The sequence below is a fragment of the Malaclemys terrapin genome, chromosome 2 (assembly GCF_027887155.1).
Source record: "Malaclemys terrapin pileata isolate rMalTer1 chromosome 2, rMalTer1.hap1, whole genome shotgun sequence".
In the NCBI taxonomy this organism is placed as follows: domain Eukaryota; kingdom Metazoa; phylum Chordata; order Testudines; family Emydidae; genus Malaclemys; species Malaclemys terrapin.
The window spans coordinates 274,689,866-274,715,507 of record NC_071506.1 but is presented as its reverse complement, the minus strand read 5'-3'; the positions used below and the strand labels follow the sequence as shown (position 1 = coordinate 274,715,507).

Genomic DNA, 25,642 nt, shown 5'->3' with positions numbered 1-25,642 from the left:
GGTCATGAACGCTGGGAGGAGCTTCATTTAGGCCAGGGATTCTCAAACTGGAGGTCATAACCCTTCATGGGGTTGCGAGGTTATTACGTAGGGGGTCGCAAGCTGTCAGCCTCCAGCATTTATAATAGTGCTAAATATTTTAAAAAGTGTTTTTCATTTATAAGGAGGGTTGCACTCAGAGGTTTGCTGTGTGAAAGGGTCACAATACAAAAGTTTGAGAACCACTGATTTAGACTAGCAGCTGGTGGGTGTGACATAGGGTTTTGAAAATGGGTTAAGTGAAAGGGAGGCTGGGAAAGATCCTTCATCTTGGTGGATCCTTTCAGGAGAGAGATGGCTAAGCAAGACTAGTGGTATGACTTGGCTGGTTGAAGGTACTTGAACTTGATCCTCATGTCTCAAAATACATTTGAGCCATGTGGGTGTCCTGCTGTAACCCTCACCATGTGGTGTTTTGGAAGCTGTTTGTAATAGTCATGTGTTTTATAATTAACAGATGTGTGTTTCTAGATGAAGGCAATGGAATATATTTTCATACGTTGTAGCTGTGTTAATTTTAGAAGACCAGCCGTACCATGCTAGGGATTAGTATGGAAATATGCACCAAGTAACACAAGGACACCTTAGCTATTCAGCAGAAAAAGTGATAACCGCCACAAAGAAAATATACAGGAGCAGAGCAACTACTAGATGTCTGTGGCAAAAGCAGGGAATGAAACCAGGGTGCCTGGGGCCTGTTTCCTGTTTTTCTGCTGTCCTGCGGGGTTGTGGAGAAACCACTGCCAGCTCACTTTCCCCAGCAGGGTTGGGGGCTTTGCACTTATAGAGCATATTTTGCCAGAGGATTTCAAAGTAATTTTTCATGGTTTTTCAAATCACCTTTTGCCACAGTACTTGTGGAAGGAATGTGTGTAGGGGAAAGGTCAGGCAGTGTGTTGTCCACCATTGCACTTGGAAGGAAAAATTGGGTACAGTTTTCAAAAACACCTAAGTCTGAGCCATGTCTTATTTTCAGAAGTGACTTAGGAGTCTAGGTATCACTGAAGGTGAACGGGACTTAGGCTGCTAAGTGACTTAGGTGCTTTTGACAGTTTTATTAAAGGTTACTGTTTCCTGCTGCAGAGGATTTCAAGCTGGACATTGTTCACTGTGAATGTCTTTCCTCCACCTCCTGTGTGCACCTTGCCTCCTCCAGCTTCATTGTCCCTGTTGATCATAGCACTCACGGTGTGGTGCAGAGAGATTCACCAGTAACAAGGCCTTTGTCCTCCAGGAATGGGTGCCATTTTGAGGTGGGGTAGGCATTTCTGGCCAATGATGCAACCTGGTGTCCAAGTGCCAAGCTGAGTTAAGTGGCTCCTGGAGCAGGCATCTCCTTGTCGATCACGTTGATGGCTATCCTGAGGGAATGGTCATGGATTCTAACTGTTTCTACTAGTGTCATGTCTCGGACCTTATACAAACAGTAAAAAGCCACATTATTGTTCAGAAGAGCTAACAATCTAGAATGCCTTAATGAGTCCCCTATACTCACCAGCATCATCTCCATCTTCCTTAAGTTAAATGTAAGCCAGTTAACTTTCATCCAGTTGTTTGGTTCTTGCGGCCCCTCCCCCCCCGATGTTGGGGTAGCTGAGTGAAATGGATTGTCTGCTTAATGTCCTCTAATAGTTAGCCTAAAAGTTGAACAACAGAGGGGAAATCATTAAGCTTTTGGAACTCCAAATAGGGTTCCTACCGAGTGGAAGCAGCTGCCTGTCATGACTTTCAGAAAGTTGATTCCATGGATTTCTAGGTTGCAGATCACAAAAATGGAATAGGTTTAGAAACAGATGACAAATGATCAGAGACGTGGAATGGTTTCCATGTGAAGAGACTGAAATGGCTGGGTCTGTCTAGTTCAGCAAGGTGATGGAGTAGACTGGGCATGACAGAGATTATAAATAATCAATAACTAAGAAAAATGTAAACTAGGTTGCCTGTTTGCCTCTTCTTGTAATACTAAAGCAATCGGACAGTCAATTGCAGTGATTTTCAAGAGGTTTAAACCTGATAAAATATCTTTACACTCCACAAAATTAACTTGTGGCATCTGCTGCCACAAAATACTGAGATCAAGAGCTGTGAAAGATTAAAAATAAAATAAAATCAGACGCATGGATGAGAATATCCAAGGTTAAGACATGAGAATTTATAATCCCTTAAGGTATAACCAATTGCTAACTCCCCCGGGTTGGTCAGAAAATTTCCCCCACGGGCACACTGTTCATATGCCATTGTGTGCCAGCAATGCCCTTCTGCCATGTACATTGGTCAAACTGGACAGTCTCTACGCAAAAGAATAAATGGACACAAATCTGACATCAGGAATTATAACATTCAAAAACCAGTAGGAGAACACTTCAGTCTCTCTGGTCATTCAATAACAGACCTAAAAGTAGCAATTCTTCAACCAAAAAAACCCTTTAAAAACAGACTCCAACGTGAAGCTGCAGAACTAGAATTAATTTGCAGACTGGATACCATCAGATTAGGCCTGAATAAAGACTGGGAGTGGTTGGGTCATTTCAAAACCTAAACTTAATTTCCCCAATACTAATTTCTCCCTACTGTTACTCACACCTTCTTGTAAACTGTCTGTAACAGGCCACTCTCTTACCACTTCAGAAGTTATTTTTCCTCCTTTGGTATCGTGCTGTTAATTGATTTATCTTGTTAGACTGACCTCACACTTGATAAAGCAACCCCCATCCTTTCATGTATTTATACCTGCTTCTGTATTTTTCACTTCATGCATCTGATGAAGTGGGTTCAAGCCCATGAAAGCTTATGCCCAAATCAATTTTAGTCTCTAAGGCAGGCCTGCACAACTCGTAAAGCAGCGAGGGCCATATTACTCCAAAGAAAACAACTGAGGGCCGGAACCACCCCAAGAGCCGCCAACCCCCCCCCAGCGCCACCTAGCCCCCCCGAAACACAATACCCCCCCCCAGCACTGCCCACCCCACGGAAACAACCTCCCCAGCGCCGCTGAACCCCCCCCTCCCCGCGCGCCATCTGCTCCACGGAATTAAACCCTCTTCCCCAGCGCCGCCCCACCGAAACAGCAGTATTGAACCTCGGTAATATTTTATAGCGGCCCCTAAGGTAGTATAATTAAGGTAAAAGAAAAATGTCTTTTTGCTAGAAGTAGAATAAGATCTTCCCCCCCCCACTTTGTAATCGATTGCCCTGTTGAGTGAATGAGGAAGGCGTGGAAGGCAGGCACTTCTGGACAGCTGCAACGCTTGGAGAGGGCAGAGCCAGCTCTAGGATTTTTGCTGCCCCAAGCAAAAAAATTTTTGGCCGCATCCCCCTTTCTTTTTCGTGCCCCCGGCCCCACCCCAACTCCACCCCTTCCAAACCCCTTCCCCAAATCCCCAGCACTGCCCCCTCCCCTGGCGTGCCGCATTTCTCGCCTCCATTGCTGCCTACGGGCCCCCCGTGACGTCCCGTCCTGGCTCATCTCCACTCCGCCTGCTCCCCTGGGCATGCCGCCGCTCTGCTTCTCCCCCGTCCCTCTCAGGCGAGGGAGAGCGGAGAAGCGGAGCAGCAGCGCGTTCAGGGTAGCAGGTGGAGCAGAGGTGAGCTAGGGTGGGGGGGCGCAGGAAGTAATGGGGGGGTTAGAGGAACCGCTCCCCACTCCAGCTCACCTCCGCTCCACCACCACCGCCTCCCCCGAGTGCCCGCCGCTCGGCTTCTCCTCCCTCCCAGCCTTGCTGCGCGAAATAGCGGTTTCGCACGTGGCAAGCCTGGGAGGGAGGGGGGAGAAGCGGAGCAGCGGCGCATTCAGGGGAGTAGGTAGGCGGAGCGGAGGTGAGCTAAGGTGGGGAGTGCAGGAAGTAACGGGGGGTAGAGGAACCACTCTCCGCTCCAGCTCACCTCCGCCGCCTCCCCCGAGTGCCCCGCCGCTTGGCTTCTCCTCCCTCCCAGCCTTGCTGCGCAAAACAGCTGTTTCACGCGCAGCAAGCCTGGTAGGGAGGGAGAAGAAGCAGAGTGGTGGTGGCGCGCTCAGGGGAGCAGGTGGAGGCGGAGCGGAGGCGAGCTGGGGCAGCGAGGGCACTTTTTTCCCATGCCCCGGAGTCGGCATCTATGATGGCTGGCGCCAGAATGCCGCCCCTAGAAATGTGCTGCCCCAAGCACCTGCTTGTTTTGCTGGTGCCTGGAGCCAGCCCTGGGAGAGGGGATGTGGGAGCAAGACCAGATCAGTAGAACAGGTCAGCAACCAAATCACCACTCGCCTCCTCAGCTCCCTTGCCCCGGCTCGCCTACTCACCCCCCGCCACTGCCCGCCCACTCGCCTCCTCAGCCCTCCACCCTCCTGGATCGCCTACTCATTCCCTGCTACTGCCCGCTCGCTCACCTACTCAGCCCCCCTCCCTCACCCGCCACTTGTCTACTCACCCCCCCCCTCCGCCCGCGGGCCGCACAGTGAGCCCATCTACTCAACCCCCGCGGGCTGCACAATGAGCCCACGCGGGCCGCATGTGGCCCCCGGGCCGCATGTTGTGCAGGCCTGCTCTAAGGTGTCACAAGGATTCCTTGTTCTACAATTGCCCATTATTGGGTTTCTTATGCTGTCTTTTGAAGGATCTGGCATTGGCTACTGTCAGGCAGGATACTGGACTAGATAAACATCTGGTCTGGTAGGCCAATTCCTATGTCCCACATGTGGGTTAACAATACCAGATGGTGGCTAGAATCAAAGCAGCAGACTGATCCAGTAGGATCAGCACAGATGTCTCATCACTGTCCATTTCCTTACTGGGACTCTTATTTTCTGATAGTTTATAGAAACTGGAAATATCTCTTAAGTTGGGTGATTGGGGGGGGGAAGTTACAAAACCCTCAAAGCATTTCAGATTCTGAAATGTAAATGTATAACTTGACATACCAAATAACCACAGTTGGTATGTGATTGATTTAAATCTCTCATGTGACGGGACCTCACCTAACAGAAAATGGAAACCTTAAGGCTACTGCAATGCTCTGCCATATCATTCCTCAGTACACAAATATCAGAGCTGAAGCTGAGCAGTCTTAATTACTTTACTGATCATGCTATAGTTCAATTTGGACATGGATTCCTGAGGGAATGTGGAAGCCTGGCCTCTAAAAGAAAACTGTAGTCCACTTGCTCCTGTTCTATTGATCCAGACAAAATGGTATATTAATAAAGAAAATGCCCATAATAATTATTTACAAGGCAATAACTTGTCTAATTTAAGCTGATTCAGAGTGTGCATGTAAATCTACATCCATTTCTGTCCCCATGGTGAACAGTATTGGGAATCAAAAGGAAGGATGCGGCAATCTAGTTGACATAGGAGGTGGCAGTGGGCATAAAGGTTGAGATTGGCCAGCTGGAAAACGCTCTTAGTATTCTTGCATTTACTGCGTTATATCTTCAACGGACTTTACAGACATCAATCCTGACAACACAAGTGTGGTCCTGAGTTTGCAACTGAGGAGAATGGAAGCAGATGTTGAGTGATTTTTCTCAAGACTGTGCAGTGAGTTAATAGCTGAGTAACATATAGGAACATGTGAATTGCCACACTGGATCAGCCCAGTGGTCCACCTAGCCTAGTATCCAGTCTTTGAGAGTGGCCAGTACTAGTATCTTCAGAGGAAGGTGCAAAACGTGCCAAAGTGGACATACGTGCAATGATTGCCCATAGGAGCAGTTTCTTCCCATCCCTTCATATTGACTTAACCCCTGAAGCACGAAGACTTATATCCTTTCCAAATTGTTTGTTTCATCCTTACTAATGTAGCTCTGGATGTTCTTGTTTTCCATATAAATGTCTAATCCTTTTTAAATCTTTCCAAGCTCTTTGCTTTAATGATATCATGTGGTAATGAGTTCCACAGGCTAATTTTGATAACTCTGATTAAAACAGGTCCTGGCTTCCGTATCTGCCCTCCATTTTTTGATATTGTGCTCTTATCCCGTTTGATTAGGATACAGGGAAAATTGATTTAAGATTTCTTTAAAAAAAAAAAAGTGCATTCATGTTATCAATTCATAGCCTCAACTTAAATAGAAAAGTTGAAGGGCTATGGCCTCTTGTGACTTCTGAGGCAGTTATTATGTATAAATGTTTTATGGAGCAAAACCAAGGAGGTTTTCTAAAGGTTAACACATGCCTTGATTTCAACTAAAGGAGGAGAACTCTCCCCTCAATACTCAGGGCAGTGTCGTTGGCCACATCTGAACATACTTTTGCTTATCGCAGATCTTCTGGTGGCAGGACTGGGCTGCCCAAATAAGGTTTGCCTCATTGGAATAGATTTGTATTGCATTGGTTTTGACTCTTCAGTAAGTAAACAGCACTCTGGTTTTCTCAGAAATCATAGGTATCTGTGTGTAAACACAGTGCTTTCCCCCATACTGTGTCTATTGAGTTAACGTGTAGAAAGGAAAACTAAATTTACCAGGATCCTGCACTCAGTGTTTTAAGGAGCAAAATTCTTCCAGAGGAAAATACATTTAACATACATACATATGCCTGCAATCACATTCAGCTGGTGGGTCAGAAGTTTGGCCTACCAGCTTCCCACATCTCCACTCCAGCTAACTCAAATCTGAGTCCGACATCAGTGGGTGAGTAGACCCACTTTCAAAATTAACAAAATGCTATTCCCGGTCTTCCATTGAGGCGTTTTACATAAGGTGTCTATTTAATGTCTATTATGATTCTAAATTATAGTTTGTAGTAGTTTTATTGGCGTTTCAAAAGCTTCCAAGTGCTCAATTTACTGTAAAGAGATGTGGTTAAGGTATTCATCATGGCACTTAATGGGAAGACATCAGAGCAGTTAGAGCTGATCTCTGGATACAAGCTTTTGGAGTCTGACAATGTGGATATTTTAATACCCGATTCAAGGAAAATGTGCCTTTTTCAAGACTCTTGCATGTCTTCAAACCTGTTTTTGTCAGTATTTCATCCTCAATATCTAAACAGGCAACACTCTAAATACTGTTCCCAAATTATGAATCAGAAATAAGTCTTTGTTCAAGACAGCTTCAGCTAGGTCAGTGTGTTCAGGTAAAGATAGGACCAAGTACATTTATCTGAAGTTTGAGAAACCCTTGGCAAGATGCAGCTTGAGGTTCTACCTGAAGTTAAAATAGCCTCAAAGACTGAATATAGGGAAATGGGAGCCTGCTTCCAGGAGAAGGACGGTGCGAAACTCATTTCTATAGCTCTCCTAGTTTCTGCTTCCTGATACTGGATATCAGGTGGCTCCATAGGATTCCCCAAAGTGAAGGGAGGAGTGAAAAGGAACATGACAAACAGCAAGTGTAATTCACTCATGACTAAGGCCTTACTTGAATTGCAGGCTGATGGTCAAAAAAATTGCAGCTGAGTTGCGGACAAGCCATGGAAAATTGTGGAAAAGTCGTAAGGGTAATAAAGTCCATTGTTACTCTTCCGTGATTTTCCACTGTTGGCCGCCTGGGGCTGAGAGCGGGAGCTCCCACTGTCAAAATTGCGGTGGAAGCCTAATATTGTGTAGTCTGCAATATTGCAAGTTAAGTAGGGCCTTACTCATGACTGCTCTGCTCTGTGACAAGGGTCACAGGGCATGGGCATTGGTGGTAGCAGCTTTCATTTCTGCTGTCCTTGTCTAACAATGTACTCCCAAGTCACTTCACTTAAAATCACTCTTTAAACCTTATTTATTTCTAGAGGACATTGGAAAATTACTGTAAACTGAGGATGCAATAAATACACATGGATTTTGGTTAGTCTTTCACATTTCTCCCTATTCCCCCATCCAATATGCTTATAAAATAAGGTTCCTGGCTATTAAATACAGCTCTTCAGCAATTGTGCTGCATTTCTATTGCTCTAACAGAGCTATTGTGCATATGTCTGGTTTCAGTTATGAGAGGAAGCATTTTTAACCACAATGCCCATTGTGATTTACAATGATCAGTTAAAACAATTGTGTGCACCAAGCCTCCAAGGATATTATATTCTCTGTGGGCACAAGAGAAGCCCTTATGTTGCCAATGAGAGATTAGAATAGAAGATGAGGGTTATTGAGGTTGGGGGAAGAAGCTCTGCTTTTGTTAATACTTTTTTCTCACCTCTAATATTGCATAGGTCAGTTGCATTCATAGTCATAGAATGTCAGGGTTGGAAGGGACCTCAGGAGGTCATCTAGTCCAACCCCCTGTTCAAAGCAGGACCAATCCCCAGACAGATTTTTGCCCCAGATCTCTAAATGACCCCCTCAAGGATTGAACTTACAACCCTGGGTTTAGCAGGCCAATGCTCAAACCACTGAGCTATCCCTCCCACCCACAGAGGGTTGTGCATCCTTTAATTATATTCATGGCCTTACCACCTCGTGTGAGGAACAGAACATTTGTTAATCTCCCATGTTACAAATCAAATAGCTGACAGTTTTTTGACTGCATGTGTTGTGCATGTGACTTTTTTCTTCCTTGACATTCACACAAGCATGTGACAAACTTTCTATTTTTTTTTTTTTTTTTTTTGGACTACGCAGCCCAGCCATGAGTTCTGGAAATAATATCCTCTGAAGTCTTCCTCCTTCTCATACATTTTTTTTTTTAAGTGCTTTACCATATTCTCTACTGATGTTTCAAAGTGCAACAATACCCCCATTGAAAGTTATAGTAGGTATAAGGAAGAAGCACCTATTAACCAGAGGTTGATAGACAGATTGAACCACTATGCAAGTTCTAGGGGGAACAACCTGGTAGAAGTCTCAGAAGCCACCTCCCCTTTCATTTCAGCTGAGCTTGGTAATAGGGGCTTGGGTTCTCGCCAGGGTGTTGCCCATGACCCTTGTAACTAGAAGTCCTCCACCCTGTTCTTTACTAGCCAGGACTTGATAGCTTAGTCCTGTATTCAGAAAATTTTCAAAGTTTGATCTGAGCAGATCAAACAGGACTATTACATTTCTGGATCTTCACTGTTGGTTCCAAGAGTTATTTTCGCCTCATGAACACCCTGTCTTGATGGAAATAGTAGTAGTAGATGGTAATTATTTACCAGGCGTTTAAAAAATAACTCTTTTTTTCTCTCTGCAGAAAGAAATTCAAGCCATGAGTCAGTGCCATCACCCTAACATTGTATCTTACTACACATCATTTGTGGTGAAAGATGAGCTCTGGCTAGTGATGAAGTTACTTAGTGGAGGTGAGTGGAACTATGTTCATATACCCTAGACCATATGGAAAAAGTATGGGAAGTGGTTGGCTTTAAATACGCCCTTCCCCGTTGTACCATCTCTTCTCTTCTCCCCCCTCCCACCTCCAAAATCTGTAGCTAAAGATGCTGAAATAATTGCAAATATTCCCTTTTTATTTTCTCAAAGTTAAAGGAATACGTGCTTCTGTTTGAACATTTGTTTGCTACTAGTGTTACAAGTAGCAACTAACAGTACTGTAACTGAAAGATTGGAGGAGAAAATTATTTTTCAGTTTTATTTTGTGCATTTGACAGCACTTCATATAGTCACTGTTCCCCTAGTATAGTCATTTTTCTGTCCTCCCCTTCCTCTTTGCTATGTGAAAAATTCATGTAAACACACAAAAATAGGAAAACGTGACTATTAAGCTATACAAATCGTAGTAACTGAAGCTATTTTATGTTTGTTTTTGAAAATTGATTAATGTAAAGCTTCCTGGGTGGGAGGTCTGGAATATTGTTTCTGTACTCACATTAGCAAGCAAGGCTCAGTTTCCAGAGTTGCTTTCCCAGGGGAGTTTCTTCCCTTTTCTCCACAGCAACTAGCATGGGCTTTTTAGTTAGAACAGTAGATGACTGACTCTACATAGCACACACTCTTGTTGCTTCCTTTTTCAACAGCATCAATCTCCACTGACCTGTTTTTCAGGTTGAAATTGACTTAACTTTAGCCTAATTCAGGCTCCTCATTACTTTGGCCCACACAAAAGACAATTATGAATGCAAGGACTGGGACTTCTTTTCTGGTTTACATCAATGCAGACAAATCTCTTAGTCTTGGGCCACCAGTACTGCTGAAATCTGAAAGGATCAGTAACGTAACTGCTGTAGAAATAGTCCTAAAGGGAAACAGTCTAAAACCTATTTAAGTGTTAGCGTTCTCTTCTGAAAATACACAGGCAATTGACTACACTGGTACGGTTTAATCTCTTCTGGGCAATTAGGCCAACGCTTTAGGCACCCGGTTTTGAAAGGTAGTCACTTAAACAAGTGGCATTGCTCTCATTGTTGCTGAGTATCTGCTGTTGCCATTTAGTTCAGTGTAAGCTGCAGGTTTTCTGTGCCTGTAATAAGCCACTTTTTCTTAGGTACCTGCTTTAATCATTCAGACTTGATATTCTGGCCTTTATGCACCAACATTGCTCCAAAGCAATCAGCAATGTCCGATATTTCTAAAATGGGGCAGATTTGCATTTGGCCCTTCTAACATATTCATGTCATGACTTTTTTCATTGTGCCTTTTCGAAGGTAACTGCTGGCAGTTCTGCTCTGGAAATTGTGTAGCTTGCTCATTTGTTAAGATGAGGAGCCGTTATCCTTGTTCTCAGATCTTCTCTGATTTGCAAATCTGCTAGCTCCTTTAATGTGCTTTCAGTTAAGAACTGTCATTTGAACCGCGACACAAAACACTTGTTCATCAAACAGCTGTCTGTGACCGCTCTACTGTAGAGAGCAATTCTTACCATTCCACCCTTTAGCATGAGAAGCCTCCACTATATTTTTAAATTGTGCAAGTCTTTGAGGTGTTGAAACTCTGCGAGCTGGTCATGCACTCTGAGCTTCTGTCACATTTCAGGAATTTAATCTATTTTGAAGAATCGCTGATCTAACAACTTCCAAGGCTTCCTAATGACCAGCAATTTCATTAAGATCAATGGACAAACAAACATTCTTAAGAAATCTTTGTTTAATTTGAATTACTCTGTAATCCATGAATAGTGTCCTGGAAAATACTTCACAGAAAACAGTCTCTGTCACCAAGGATTTATTATTAAATATGGTGTGATGCAACAAATGAGTCCAGTTAAGTAACAAATGAGTTACAGCAGTTGACATTTGGGCATGGGGTAGGAAAAAAATGAGGGTATCTGATAAGATCCATATGTTTGCTCAGTGTGAGGCATGTTTGCATTTTGGTAGGTCCAATTTTAATATGGTAAATATAAAAGATCAAGTTAAAAAGAGAAGAGGGAAATTACAAAAAGCCCTAATAGAATGCACTTGTAACATCTGTCGTCATTTTCATCACTTACACCCTTTCCCCTTCTGCTAGTCCTAATCTTGTTTTCTGTGTACCTACACCTCTCTGCAGATGGGCCACAGTCTGGAGAGAGAGGGCAAATGAAAGAAATCTCTTCCTTGAAATTGGCCATGACATCTTGTCTGTGGTGACATGGCTTATCCAATGACATGAAGAAATTGACAGATCCATGAACTTGGAACTTATTCAAATGTTTTCTTCTGTTCTCTGTGTCACTTGTTCCTTTTCTCTTATCTGGACATTGTTTGGTGTGTGTCTAGTGTGTTGATCTCCCTGTTTTATTAGATTCTGTCTCAGCTCTGTAAGGCCAAACATCTATCTGTATTTCTGAGGTTTATTTCTCTCAGGTAGTCAGAGGCTGATCAGTCCAAGTAGATGTAATTCTTAAAGCTGATAATGATGCTCTTTAAATTGTTCGCTACTGCTAAATGTGACTCAGAATCCTCTCAGTTGAAGTCTGTTGGGCCCAATCCTGCAAAGCGCTTTGTGCTGCCAGACTCCTGCACTAAACCCCATGGAAATTTCGGGCCCCGAAGTTGAAAGGAGACAATATTTGGTAACTTGTATTCAAGACTTTCTGATCCTATAAAAATAATGTATGTAACATCCATAATTTAACAGCAGCGTGTCTAGATCATGTATGCCAAACCTCATACTAACCAACAGAAAGCAGTTATTGGCTGTGCAATGTTGACTTCAGTGTGATGTCATGGCTGAAGATTTTTTTTACACGTACTTTGGGAAATTCAGAGTGAGTTTTCTTTTCAAGAACCTAACTTGTGTCCTGTGTATTTTGAATACTCTGTGAGGTTCAGTTACTGTAGTTTAGGTTGTGGAGTGCAGTGTGTGGCTGATTTTATTGCTGTGGGAACTATACATTTCTTGCCTTTTGGGAGTGTGTAAAATTTCAGCCATAATGCTTCATATGTATCTTTAATCTTTTTTTAAACATGCTTTGTTTTGTTCAGGTTTTTAATACCATAATCCAAGTATCTGAGCATCTTCCACTGATACATTAAGCAGTGTGATTAATAACTATCACATGTAGTTCTTTTTTTTTTTTTCTTCCTTCCTCTTCTGAGGAGGAACATTGAATGTGGATTTCTTAAATGTGTGCTTCATGGATATGTTGGTGTTGGTGAGGTCCGAGAAATATGCCTTGCGCTTGGGATGGAAGGTGGTGAAGTGAGATTTGTAGAGCAAGTCAGACTTTTTCACCGTCAGTGGATGAGCATCCAAGAGAGCACTGCACCCTATAGAATGCTGACAGACCTGCTAGGGCCTGGTGCAGTGTTTTAGACTTTACATAGTTGTGTACTTGAAGGGTGTGCGCTACACCAAGTTTAACTACTTGGTACATGGTGTTTGGAGGGAACAATGAGGAGGCTAGATTAGCCAGGAGATGGGGATGATTGATCTCAACTGGTGTGCACTGTCTTAATGTGTAATAAGTATTGAACTGGTCTATGCAAGAATTAATAGAAAGCAATGCCTTGTGGAAGAATGTTTATGTGCAAATTCGTACATGCTAGGCACTGGTTCTTACTGAAGACCTAAGGCAAACTGTTTTTAAGTTTGGTGCCTAAAGTTAGACATCTAAATTAACGGCATGACTTTCAAAGGTTGCTGATCTCATTGACTTCAGCAGAACTGTGGTGCTTACTTTTTCTGAAAATCAGTTCTGTTTTTATTAGGTACCTAAAGATGGATTTTGGGGCCTAACTTTAGGCATCCACGTTTTAAGATTTTTGGCCCGAGAATGTGGCAAGACGGAAGATTTAAGTCTTATAAGTGGAATACAGAAAGCTCTAGAATAATTGCTTTGATGGTAAAGCCGCCTTTTTGATACATTACATAAAGTATCTAGGGGATTCTATGTGGTCCAATGCATAGAGCACTAGACTGAAACAGAGGAAAACTGGTATTTATTCCTAGATGTGCCCGAAATCCTCTGTGACCTTGGACAAATGCCTTTCCTTCCTCTGCCTAAGCTTCCCCCAACTGTAAAATAGATAGTTGTAAAGGGTTTTGTGATGTACAGATGAAAACTGCTATTTAAATGCAAAGTATTCCAAAGAGCCACATTTTTTTTCCCCTAAGATTTTTCTAAAACAATCAGTTTTGGGCTGAGGAGAAGCTTGAGATTGGAGCCCCAAAAGTAACATTTTAAGTGCTAGGAAATTGGGACCTGGAATGAAACATGTTGCCTCAGCCACAACTGTAGCTCACTACTGTTTCGATAAACTTTCAGAGTTGTCTGACCCATAAAGGCTTCCATGGTGCCTGCTTTCATGTTTTGCCAGGCTCTTTCAGATTCCCCATGTTCTCAGGACTTGTCAGTACGGTGTTCTGTCTTTTGATCTAAAAAGGTGTCCTGGGGGTGTTTATCCATCATGTAATTGCTGCAGCATCAGCAGGCTGCTTGAGGGAAGAGCGGTTCATGACATATATGCAGTACCTAGGCAGATTGAGACAAGTTGCTTTATACGCAACTCTTGTATGTAATCTTCACTAGAGCTCTAGTCTTCCATGAGTGTTTGTCCAAAGAATAAGGAACCAAAGATGCATGTGTAATTGGTTCAGTGTGTTACATGCTTACCTCTTGTGTTTGGCCACAAGATAAGAGCACAGTATTGCTAGTAGCTAGTGGTGTTACTCTTTTACATGATTTAGTAGAGGCCCATGCTTTAGTGTTTATGGCCCCAGGTTCAATCCTAGCTGAGATGACTCATGGTGGGAGAGTCATTACACATGGCACTTCCTGTGTTTCAGATATTGGTTTGCTAATAAACCTGTTGTGCCTTCGGTCTCTTAAGATACTGTAGTGATGGGTAAGGTATAAATACTTGGTGATGATTATGAAAAGTGTGACAGTTATTCGGTGTTCTATTCAGACAGGGCTGATATAATTTGTAGTTTCTCCTCCACTGCACTCACATTATGAAAAAGGGAGAAATGGAGCCATGATCCACCTCCCTCCTCTGTCCTGGTAGCACAGTGGGGAGGGGAGCTGCAGGTTCTTGTCTCTGGTCTCACATCTGGAGAGAGATCAGGCCAGTTTGTCAGTTGCAGAGAATGTAAGAATGTCCATACTGGGTCAGACCAATGGTCCATCTTAGCCAGTACCCTGTCTTCTGATAGTGGCCAGTGCCAGATGCTTCAGAGGGAATGACCAGAACAGGGAAATTATCCACTGTTGTCCAGTCACTGCTTCTGGCAGTTGGAGGTTTACGGACACCCAGAACTCGAGTTTGCGTCCCAGACCACCTTGGCTAAGAGACCTTGATGGACCTATTCTCCATGAACTTATCTAATTCTTTTCTGAACTCAGTTGTACCTTTGGCCTTCACAACATCTCTGAGGTTGACTCTGCATTCTGTGAAGAACTGCTTCCTTTTGTTTGTTTTAAACCTGCTGCCTATTAACTTCTTCAGGTGAACCTTGGTTCTTGTTATGGGAAGGGGTAAATAACACTTCCATATTCACTTTCTCCACACCATTCATGATTTTATAGACTTCTATCATATCCTCCCTTTGCGCGCGCGCCCCCCCCCCCCTTATTTGTCTCTTGTCCAAGTTGAACAGTCCCAGAGCTAACCTCGGATGTTGGGACACCAATAAATCATTTGCTTTTCTTGTGCTGGACTCGACCTGTAATGGCTGTAGGCTGTATTATCTGCTGTGGGAAAAATCTATGTACCGCAAAGATTCTCTTGGACATGTCTGCTATCATTAGAAAGTATTGCAAACTCTGGTGCATTTGTATCTTTCAAAGCTAATTATGGAACATGCAAGTTTGAACAGAAAACCACTTAACTTTTAATTACAGTATAATTTGCACCATGGGATTGTACTTTACTAAATAGAGATAATATAGTTGTTGATGAGTTGTGATTGGTGCTAAATGATGGTGAAGGTTTTGAATTCAAGGGGAATAAACAGTAATTCTGAACATCTTATTGCAGTGCATAGTATCTTGCACCAACTTTTTCTATACTACGTTGCAAGCATTTGATGCACTGAAACACTCTCATTTGTTGTTGCATTTTTTCATATTACAGTTCCAAGTAAAACTCTGTTTTAACAGCATGTCTCCTCTTTGTATTGGAATCCTATAGTCTTTGACTCTGACCCATTGGTGGTTCTTCATCAGAGCTTCCTCTCTACCCATGCTTAACGTTTCAGTGAATTAAATTTAGACTCCAATTGCTGGGTGCCCACTCCTGACTTTGTGCTGCTTTACATGTTGCCCTGATCACTTGGAATAGCCTTTCATTCAACATTTGCCAAGCTTCTTCTGTCTCCTTCAAAGAGCTTCTTACAACTCACCAGTTTTTGAACCTTTAGAGCTGTGATCACAAGGGGCTTCGTGTATTGTGCTGTTTGCATTTATGCCTCTAGATCAGGGGTTCTCAAACTTCATTACACCGTGACCCCCTTCTGACAACAAAAATTACTAAATGACCCCAGGAGGAGGGACCGAAGCCTGAGTCTGGCCAAGCCCCATTGCCCTGGGCGGGACCGAAGTTGAAGCCCAGGGACTTCAGCCCCAGGCTGGGGCTTGTAAACTGAGCCCCGCCACCCAGGACTGAAGCCCTCTGACTTTGGCCCCGGGCGGTATGGCTCGGGCTTTGACCCTGGGTCCCAGCAAATCTAAGCCAGCCCTCGTGACCCCATTAAAATGGGGTTGAGACACACTTTGGGGTCCCAACCCACAGTTTGAGAACTGCCACTCTAGATTGTAAGGCCCTTGGGATGGGAGCATGCTGTTGTGCCAAGAACTATAGTGCTATATAAAAAAATATTGTGACCAATAAAGCATGTTCTCCATCTTGCATAGGACTGACTTTGATGAAATAATTGAATGTGCCCATTTTATTTCACAGACTTTAGAAGTATGTAGCCCAGATAGGAAGATAGTACTCCATTAGTGGCGGAGGATCTTTAAGGTAAAGGTAGAAAGGCCTCTGAATGTACAAGAATCTTATAAGTATTCATCAGTGAGAAGTCTGTCTAAATCCTAAAGCAATAGTGGTCTTGGACTAATAACACTGTAGTTGGCTCTAGTTGCTCAGGAATGGCTTTAATCTGGTTATTTATCCGTTTCTTTCGTATGATCCTTTTATTTCTTAGTCACTCCATATCAAACTGGCTTAGCTAATATGTCAGAAGTAAGATTTTTAACTTCAGGCTGAATCTTGTATGGGAATGCAGCTCATTTTAGTTCTTTATCACCCAGTGTTGTCATATGTAGTTGCAATCAGGAGTCTGGAATCAGAGCTTAACTAGCAATTTTGTTGGTGCATGAGGCAGAATAAATATAGCTCTTACACTGCTGTGGTGACAGTAGTAAAAGCATGTTTTTCTTTTAGTAAACTAAGTGGGGATGAGAGAGACAAGGTGGGGATGACTCAGACAACACTTGGTTCAGTAGGAAGGTGACATTTTCAGAGCTTAAATTCTTAAATTTCCCAGGGTCCCAAACCTCCCATCCCCAAACATGCTATAAAAACTCCAGGGGAGTTGAAATCAGCTGAAATTAAGCCCTAGGCATTTTAGTCACTTATCTGCTGTCTGCGACATTAAATATTGGTTGAGAGAGCTTTGTCTTTCTCCTTTGTTGTTTCTATAGAATGCTTCCAAATTCCTCCATTGTTCTAAACATCCCCACCTGAAAGTGGAGTCTAAAAATACATTAGCAGACTTAAAATGACAAGCTGGCCTTGTACCAATTATACACTATATGGGTCCGTGTTGGCTGTAGCTTTTCTATAAACAAAATTACTGTTTTTCTGTGTTAAACATAAACTCTAACTTACCTAAACCTTTTTAAAGGTCCAAATCTGTGTGCATATACTCTGTATGATCTTCTGCCCCTGTGGAAGGAGGAGGAAGTGAGAACATGAACACAATATTCTTACTGGACTTCTCATTGCGTTCGGTCCTCCAGATAGCAGTGTATTTGAGGGGGAAGACCAACAGTCTGTGTGGAAGTTTTGTGCCTGATGAGATCTATTTTAGAAGATAGTTTTGTGAGCATATCAAGGCATATGCACACATCAGGTATTTCCTAAATACAGACACTGTGTCCAATCAAACTTTAGAATCTACTATGTACGTTACAGTAGCACCGAGAGAACCCAAACAAGGCCACGTTATGTTAAGTGCCATACAAAAATGTTCAAAAGAGACATCCCTTGTCCTAAAGACCTCAGAATCTAAAAGCCAAAACTTCAGAGTCTAGCCCTTCTGGGGTAGAATGAAGAGGCACATACTCTGATTTTTTGGTATGTGTTTTGTGACTTTTCTTTAGTAAAAACGAGTCACGTTCAGTCATTCACTGACGCACAGTAAATGTTGCTCTCCCTGTAGAAAATGCAGGCATGTGTTATAACTCAGGTTGTTACAGTAAGAGGGGACTTTTGGCTAAGAACAGACGTACCTTTAGACGCATTTTATAATCAGTATCAAAAGTATTTTACAGCCCTAGGAAGGTGGGGGAAAACTGAACATAGTTAAGAGACCAGATCTCTAGAACATTTAGGCAGTTGGTGCAGATGCAGATCCTGAAAACTCTTGTTTTCAGTCTTCTGTTGTATTTGTTCCTTTCATAGTCAAAAATTCCACCATCACAAGGGACCATTGTAATCATCTAGTCTGACCTCCTGTGTAACATGCCATAGAATTTCCCCAAAATAATTCTGTAAGACATGTTTTCTAATCCTTTAATCGTTCTTGTGGCTCTTCTCTGAACCCTCTCCTATTTATCAACATGCTTCTTGAATTGTGGGCGCCAGAACTGGACACAGTAGTTCAGTAATGATCACAGAAGTAAAATAATCTCTGCTCCTACCCAAGATTCTCTTGTTTATGCATCCAAGGATTGCTTTAACCCTTTGGCCTCAGTGTCACACTGGGAGCTCACATTCAGCTGATTATACACTCAAATTTGGCTTGTATGCACCTCCATCATGATGGAGGGGTGGTGGTGCCAAACCTGGACAGCACAGTGACCCTGTGCACCAGGCTGCAATGTCTGGAGTGGAGAGCATAAGCCCAGCTCCATGGGACAGCAGCCACCACTGCAGGGTGAATGCAGGGAGTATTTGCTCTACCACCCTTGCCTCCGCCCCCAAGGCCTCCAACCTCCCCTTGTGAATAAAATGGATAAAACAAAATAATGCAAAATTTCCCCAAAAACCCAAAACCCTTCCCCTAAATTATATTAAAAAAAAAAATATAGAATTGCATAGGGGTCTATAACAGCACAAGTGGTGTTTGTTTTTGTTTTGTTTTGTTTTGTTTTTTAAATCTTTACCTATGTGTTTCCCATATGGTTCTGCTTTCTATCTGCTTAGAAATGTTAACTGGCACATTCTTGAAATTCATTATTAATCAAAATTCACTAAGTCTTAATGTTTTTAATACATGCCAATTTTAAACCCTTCTGGGCTTTTCACTGTTCTTTAACAAGTCAAAACATGTTCTGTTTTCTTTTGTAATTTTAATCACAAGTTAGTCAGAATGAACTCTAACTCTTATAACCAGCTAAACTGGTACTGAAATGTTCCTTATTTAAGTATACTGCTCAAGGACTTAAAATAGAAAACCTGTGGTCCTAAGCTAATTCTTTCCAAAACCCATCACCACTGCTGACATTGTCTTGTTTGATACCTGTATCACTAAAGCTCCCTACAGTTGCACATACAAGGGTTAAACAATACAAAACCGGATTGGAGATACTCAACCGCCAAACTGAGCTGCTAAACACAGTTTAGCTCATGAGAATAGAGACAGGCTATACACCGGGCCTTGAAGGTCAGGCTCTCTGGCTAATGGGAGTAGTAAATACCAAATATATGGCCTTCCAGTCCCCAGATGAAAATACAGAGAATGTTGGCACAAACACATCAGCAGGTCACAATGTTGTAAGAGGACAGACAGTCTCTGAACTGATTCCCGATTTATTCCCGGGTGCAATTCAAAGTGCTGATTTGGTCTGTAAAGCATGGTTTGTCATCCAGGATGATGTAATTCACACCCCTTCAGGAAGAGGAGCTGTATTGATGCTTCTCAGGAAGGATTTAAACTCTACTCCAATTCTGTACATAGTGAGGAAGTAATTTTGTTACCAAAATTTTAAATTCATATGTTCTCTCCATCTGGTAAAGAAATGCTCACCATTAAGTGTTAGGAATAGTACCAATGTTAGCAACTGTGAACCAAATGTGTCTTTAGAAACTGGAAAATAAAATTCTACCAAAATTTAGTTTGTGCATAGTTGCAACTCCCTCCCCAATTCTTCATTTCCTCTCCCTGCTCTTAAGTTGAATCAATGCCAAAACAGCTGCCTCCTCAACATCTGTGCTCCAGTATCTGTATCAACTGACAAACTATTCTTTTGTGATTTTAATCACAAAGTTAGTCAGAATGAAATTTAACTCTTACAACTTAGCTGACAAACTAGGTGCCCTTTAAGCTGTAAGGCATTTACCTGGTATTGGACTTCTTGACCAACTTTTCAGTCAAACTAAATGTGTATGTTTTTGGATGTTTGTACTATTGAGGATCTGTAAGACCTTCCCCACCACTGACCAGATAAAAATGGGGGGGTTAAACACTTTCAGTAGAACTATGAAGAAAGTGCAAGTATGGAGGGAGGGATAGCTCAGTGGTTTGAGCATTGGCCTGCTAAACCCGGGGTTGAGTTCAGTCCTTGAGGGGGCCATTTAGGGATCTGGGGCAAAAATCTGTCTGGGGAGTGGTCCTGCTTTGAGCGGGGGTTGGACTAGATGACTTCCTGAGGTTCCTTCCAACCCAGTATTTTATGCAAAAGTCCTTTCAGTGCATCCCATTTGGAATGGAGAAGGTATCCCTTTAGCTGTATTTTTGTTTAGAAATAAAATGGATGCTACTGACTTTAACCCTAACCCCTCCACTTATTTTCCAGGCTTCCTTGATTTACCCACAAGATGACTGTGTAGATAGCATTTAATCACATGGAATAATTCCTTCCAGTTTAAGCTAAATAACAAGTTTAACTTTTGTCTTTTCTCTAGGCTCTGTTTTGGATGTTATTAAACACATAGTGGCAAAAGGGGAACACAAGAATGGAGTCCTGGATGAACCTAGTATAGCCACAATCCTAAAGGAGGTGCTGGAGGGGCTGGACTACCTGCATAAAAATGGACAAATCCACAGGTACTTTTTTTGCTTTCCTGTAGTGCAAAGCTTTCCCAATACTGTAGAAGTGTTTCTTGGCTTGCTCACACACAGTATATGTGGAAAATGTTTCTTCTGAGCGAGGCTTAAACCAGTTGTAATGCTATATGTAGGGCCTGGCAGAAATGAGGGAATTGAAACAGTACAGTATGCCAAGGTAAAAGAACAATATTGAAAGGGGTTGCCATATACTTTGGCCTGAGGGGCAAGGCAAAAAAGTATAGTATATTTGAATTACATGCACAAAGCTATGTTAAAAGAACATTATTAAGGTTGCAAAGTCAACTCAAAAGTTAGGAAATCCCCTTGGGCATATCCATTATGGTATGATATAGTTTTTAATTAAACGATCACATATTGACTTTTCCACGGGACTCTGCCTCATTCACTGCACAGGATGGACCTGCTGTGGGGATGAATCAGGGTTGTGTAGTAAAGGAGACAGTTGTTTGTTGAGCCCCCTCCTCACTTGTTAAAGAAGTTCGAAGGTGTGTAGTGAACACGGCAGGGGATTGCAGGAAGAAGGATGGTTAACTCAGTCATATGCTGCCCTGGAGGATTGGATTCTGTCCTTGCCTCTACCAGAGTTCCTGTTAGATGCTGGGCAAATCCAATTAAATCAAACTTTTCACAGGTGGTCACAAATTGTGTGTTCCTCATTTGCTGGGTATCCAACTTGAGACGAGGGGGTCTGGTTTGCAGAAATGCTGAGCACTCACAGCTGAAGTGAGTGGGAGTTGGGCTAGAATATATAAAGTGTTATCTAATGCTAAGTACTCTGAAAAATCATGTGGTAGACATTTCAAATTGGGCACTTAAAATTAATGAATACCTTTGTCCCTAATCCCTCTGTGCCTGAGATCCCCATCGGTCAAGTGGGAATAATAATACCTACTCATCTCACATGGGTTTTATGGATCTGATTAATGAATATTTGTGAATCGCTTGGATACTATAGTGTTGAGCACCATAGAAAAGACCATGAGGAAATTAATACTTCTGTCTTCAGAGCAGGGTTTGAATAATGTGCAGTGAACAAGACATGGGGCCACACACTGAACAATGAGATGAAAACAAAATATTGAGTAGCTGTTCATTGAATGAGTGCTGCCCATCCTCTGCAGTGATTGGGGCGGGGGTCCTGTGGAAAAAATAGTATGTGATCATGTAAATAAATAGTTTTGGCGTTGCCTAATTTTTGAGTGCTTAATTTTGCATCCTTAATATGGCTCTTAGTTCCTAGATTATTAAAAAAAAAACTGAGATAACAAATTGTCATATAGTATCATATTGACACCCATGTGGGTCGTCGGCTGCATATGAACTTTTAGATCCATTTCATGGACCTTTGCCATGTGAACTAATTGAATTAGTGATAGCAGTAGTAGGTTGTCTTCCTCCATGTGGGCCAGCTCAAGAGGGGGAGGAGATGCAATACTTTTCCAGTGGTTGTCAACAAATATCTGTGAAAGCGAGGAGTGGTGAGATTGAGGAATCTTGGGTTTCATTTTAAGCTCTGGAAGGGAGTGTTCTCTAGTGGTCACAGACTCTTCTGTCCATTTCCTCCAACTTTAACTCCTCTGTCTCTGTTCTGTCACTTCCTCACCTCTGGCTTCTTGTCCCACTCCTTACATATCTAATCCCAGTTCCAGTCTCCTTGCCCAGCCAGTCCTAGTTCCCCCTCCAGGCTCGCTGTCCAACTCCCAATCTTCTCCCCCTGACACCCAGTCCCTGTCTCCTTGTCCATCCCATCCCAGTTCTCCCCTCCTGGCTCCTTGTCCAATCTCTCTCCACCTCCCCCAAGCTGGCTGTCATACACTGTCTCCCTCCCTGGACTCCTTGTCCCAATCTTTTTGCCAAGGCAGTCCCAGTTTCCCCCCCCATACCCTTGTCGTATGTCTCCTTCCCCCCCCCCCACCCTGTTTCCCACACTGTCTTCTAGTCACATTTCACCCCCCCCCCCCCCCCCGGTGTTCTCCCTCAGCTTCCAGTCCCAGCCTCCCCCTCTTCACTCCCAGTCAGTTTTTCTCTGCTCTCCAGTCCCAGTCTCACCAGACTCCTTGTCCCAGTGTAATTCTTTCCCGCTCTCCTGGCCTGGCCTTTGTCCCCTAGGCATTCAAGTCAGACTGCTTCCTCCTCCATGCTGCTTGGGTGCTAGCATGGTGTCATTGAGAGTACAAAGAGAGACAGGCTCCCTGGCCTGGAGCAGCAGTTACAGGGAAAGTCATCCTGAGCCCCTCGCCTTGGGCTGGAGCATGCTCAGTCATGCTGTAGGAATGGCACATGCACAGTTGGTAACATGTAGGAGCTGCAAGAAGATGGAGCTTGCTCAGTGCAGATGGAATCTTCATAGTCGTTAGCTGATAGCAAGCTTGAGCACAATGGTTTTCAACCTGTGCTCCCCTGGAGGTCCACAGACTAAGATTTCCAAAGGGTTCACACCTCCACTTGAAATTTTTTAGGGGTCTGCACATTCAAAAAGGTTGAAAACCACTGCTCTAGCAAGTCTCTACTGAGCATGTACAAACAGACTTTCAGAGGTTTATAACTTGGCCGGATTAGGGCAGATTTTCACGGGAATAGCAAAAGGCACATACCTAACACTAAGGCTATCCCCTGCTGAATTTCACATCCCTGCTCCAGAGCACAGAGGTGCTAGAGAATTTCAAAGAAAAGAAGTCTCTAGAATTTAATATGGGCAAAATGGCATTTTTTCCCCCTTAGACTCATTCTCAGAAGCGGCTGAACCATTTTGGCTAAAATTTTCCAAAACCTTCAGCCTGACATAGCATGGAAAACTTCAACCCACGTTTTATGAGCAATTGGAAACAGTCTGATAATAGGAAGCGAAGGGCATCCTTAATAGGTAGTGCTGCTCCAGACCCACCTATAATAAAAGACTAGTTGCAACCTTTACAGTACAACTTCATATCAGATAGTGTCTTGTACAAGATTCCAGAAAGTTTTAAAACTGGATAATTGTCTCCCTTCATCTAAGTGAAGGAGAAAAGAAAACCCTCTTACCTTTGTAATGAGAATCCCATATTAACACTCTTCTTCTTGATTATGCTGGGCTTGGCTTACTTTGGGAACAGAAGAAGGAGGATGCGAGTCAGTGTAGCCTGTAAGGTAAAGAGAATGAAATTAACAACCTCATTCCAGTCATGAGGTCTCTGCTGGAGAACAGTCTATGTTGGAGAATGCATGGGTTTGGGGAAGATACTGGTTTCCTGCTGCTTTGGTACACTCATACATATTACTCTTGTAGTGCTGGGATAATGTCATTTCTACTTCAGTTGGGTGACTAGTAGAGCTGGTCAAAAGAAGTTAATTTTTCTCAGGAAAATATTAAAAATATTCAGGTTTTCCAAAATCTCCATCAAAACTTTGTGGCTTGATGAAAACCCAAAATTAAAAATGAGAGTTTAGGTTTTGAAAGCTGTTTTTGATGTTTGAAAGTTTTTTTTGGTCAAAAACTGAAAACATTTACCAACATTTTAGGTAAATGGCAAAAACACGCTCTGCTGGACATTTCTATAGATCTGTTTAGCTGGTGGTCTGAAGCTGGTAATTTTTCAGTATAATCTTATTAACACGCACGACTAATATTGTCACTGCCGTTATTTAAAATTAGGTGTTTTTTTGTAGGAATTACTTTTCATAGATTCATGGATTCTAAGGCCAGAAGGTACTATTACGATCTAGTTCTAGTCTGACCTACAGTTTAACACAGGTCATGGAACTGCCCCAAAATAATTCCTAGAACAGATCTTTTAGAAAAGCATCCAATCTGGATTTAAAAATGATCGGTGATAGAGAATCCACCTTGGCCTTTAGTAAAATGCTCCAGCAGTTAATTACTCTCACCGTTAAAAATTTATGCCTTGTTTCTGAATTTGCCTAGCTTCAGCTTCCAGCCATTGGATTATTTTTATACCTTTCTCTGCTAGATTGAAGAGCCCATTATTAAATATTTGTTCCCTGTGTAGCTATCTATAGACTGCAATCAAGTCACCCCTTAACCTTCTTTAGCTTAACAAATAGATTGAGCTCCTTGAGTCCGTCACTATAAGGCAGGTTTTCAACTCCTTTAATCATTCTTTTGGCTGTTCTCTGAACCTTCTCCAATTTATTAACGTCCTTGAATTATGGGTGCCAGAATTGGACATGGTATTCCAGCAGCAATTGTACCAGTCCCAAACAGAAGTACTCTGCATTAAAAAGACATGATGGTCTCTTCATTTGACTTGTAATGAATAGTATGAAAGTAACTATGGTAAAGATTCTTTGGGGCATTGCGTGGACATTTTTAGTGCAATTGACAGAAAACTGATTTCCATGAAACATTTGGCGCGTGGAGCCAAATGTGCTGTATCCATTTTGGATCCAGTTACACCACAAATACCATTGTACTTTTCTAATTAGTTAGGTCAATGTCCTGAATTAAATACAGCAAACTTGGTTGCGCTTTGTCATTGCTGCATCTTTATGTCCACAACCATGAGTCACAAGTACCACACTCAGAATCTGGTTTGTGTCTGTACATTCTGGGAAAATCTGGACAGCTATCTCATAATGCCGCCACAAGAGAATACACACACTGAAAGTAGAGTGATACCAGCAGCATGTGGGGCAAAGCAGTCTGGAAAGTTCTACTGTAGAGCTAGGTGGAAGGATGACTGACCAACTACAAAGGCAAGGTTTTGGCGCGTGTCCCATCTGCATTGTAAAGAGAGGATTTCATACTGGTTGCAGGAAGAAAGCAATGTACCTGTGAGAAACAAAAGAACTAGGCGCCTCCCTCTCCCCCCTCAATGAAATTAATAGGCAGCAGGTTTAAAACAAACATAAGGAAGTATTTCATGACACAACACAGAGTCAGCCTGTGGAACTCCTTGCCAGAGGATGTTGGAAAGGCCAAGATTATAACAGGGTTCAAAAAGGAACTAGACAAATTCATGGAGAATATGTCCATCAATGGCTATTAGCCAGGATGGGCAGGGATGGTGTCCCTATCCTGTTTACTAGAAGCTAGGAATGGGCAGTATGTGATAGATCACTTGATTATTACCTGTTCTGTTCGTTCCCTCTGAAGTCCCTGGCATTG

General features: G+C 42.7%; 1 protein-coding gene across 3 annotated transcripts in view; it reads left to right on the top strand.

The window, feature by feature from the left end:
• OXSR1 (oxidative stress responsive kinase 1) overlaps nucleotides 1–25,642 on the top strand; it is a 125,951-nt gene that overhangs the window by 37,419 nt on the left and 62,890 nt on the right. For all 3 annotated transcript variants that reach the window (XM_054016577.1, XM_054016579.1, XM_054016580.1), the window contains 2 exons: nucleotides 9,113–9,221; nucleotides 20,373–20,514. In XM_054016577.1, coding sequence (XP_053872552.1) covers nucleotides 9,113–9,221; nucleotides 20,373–20,514 — 251 coding nt within the window. The remainder of the gene's footprint in view (nucleotides 1–9,112; nucleotides 9,222–20,372; nucleotides 20,515–25,642) is intronic.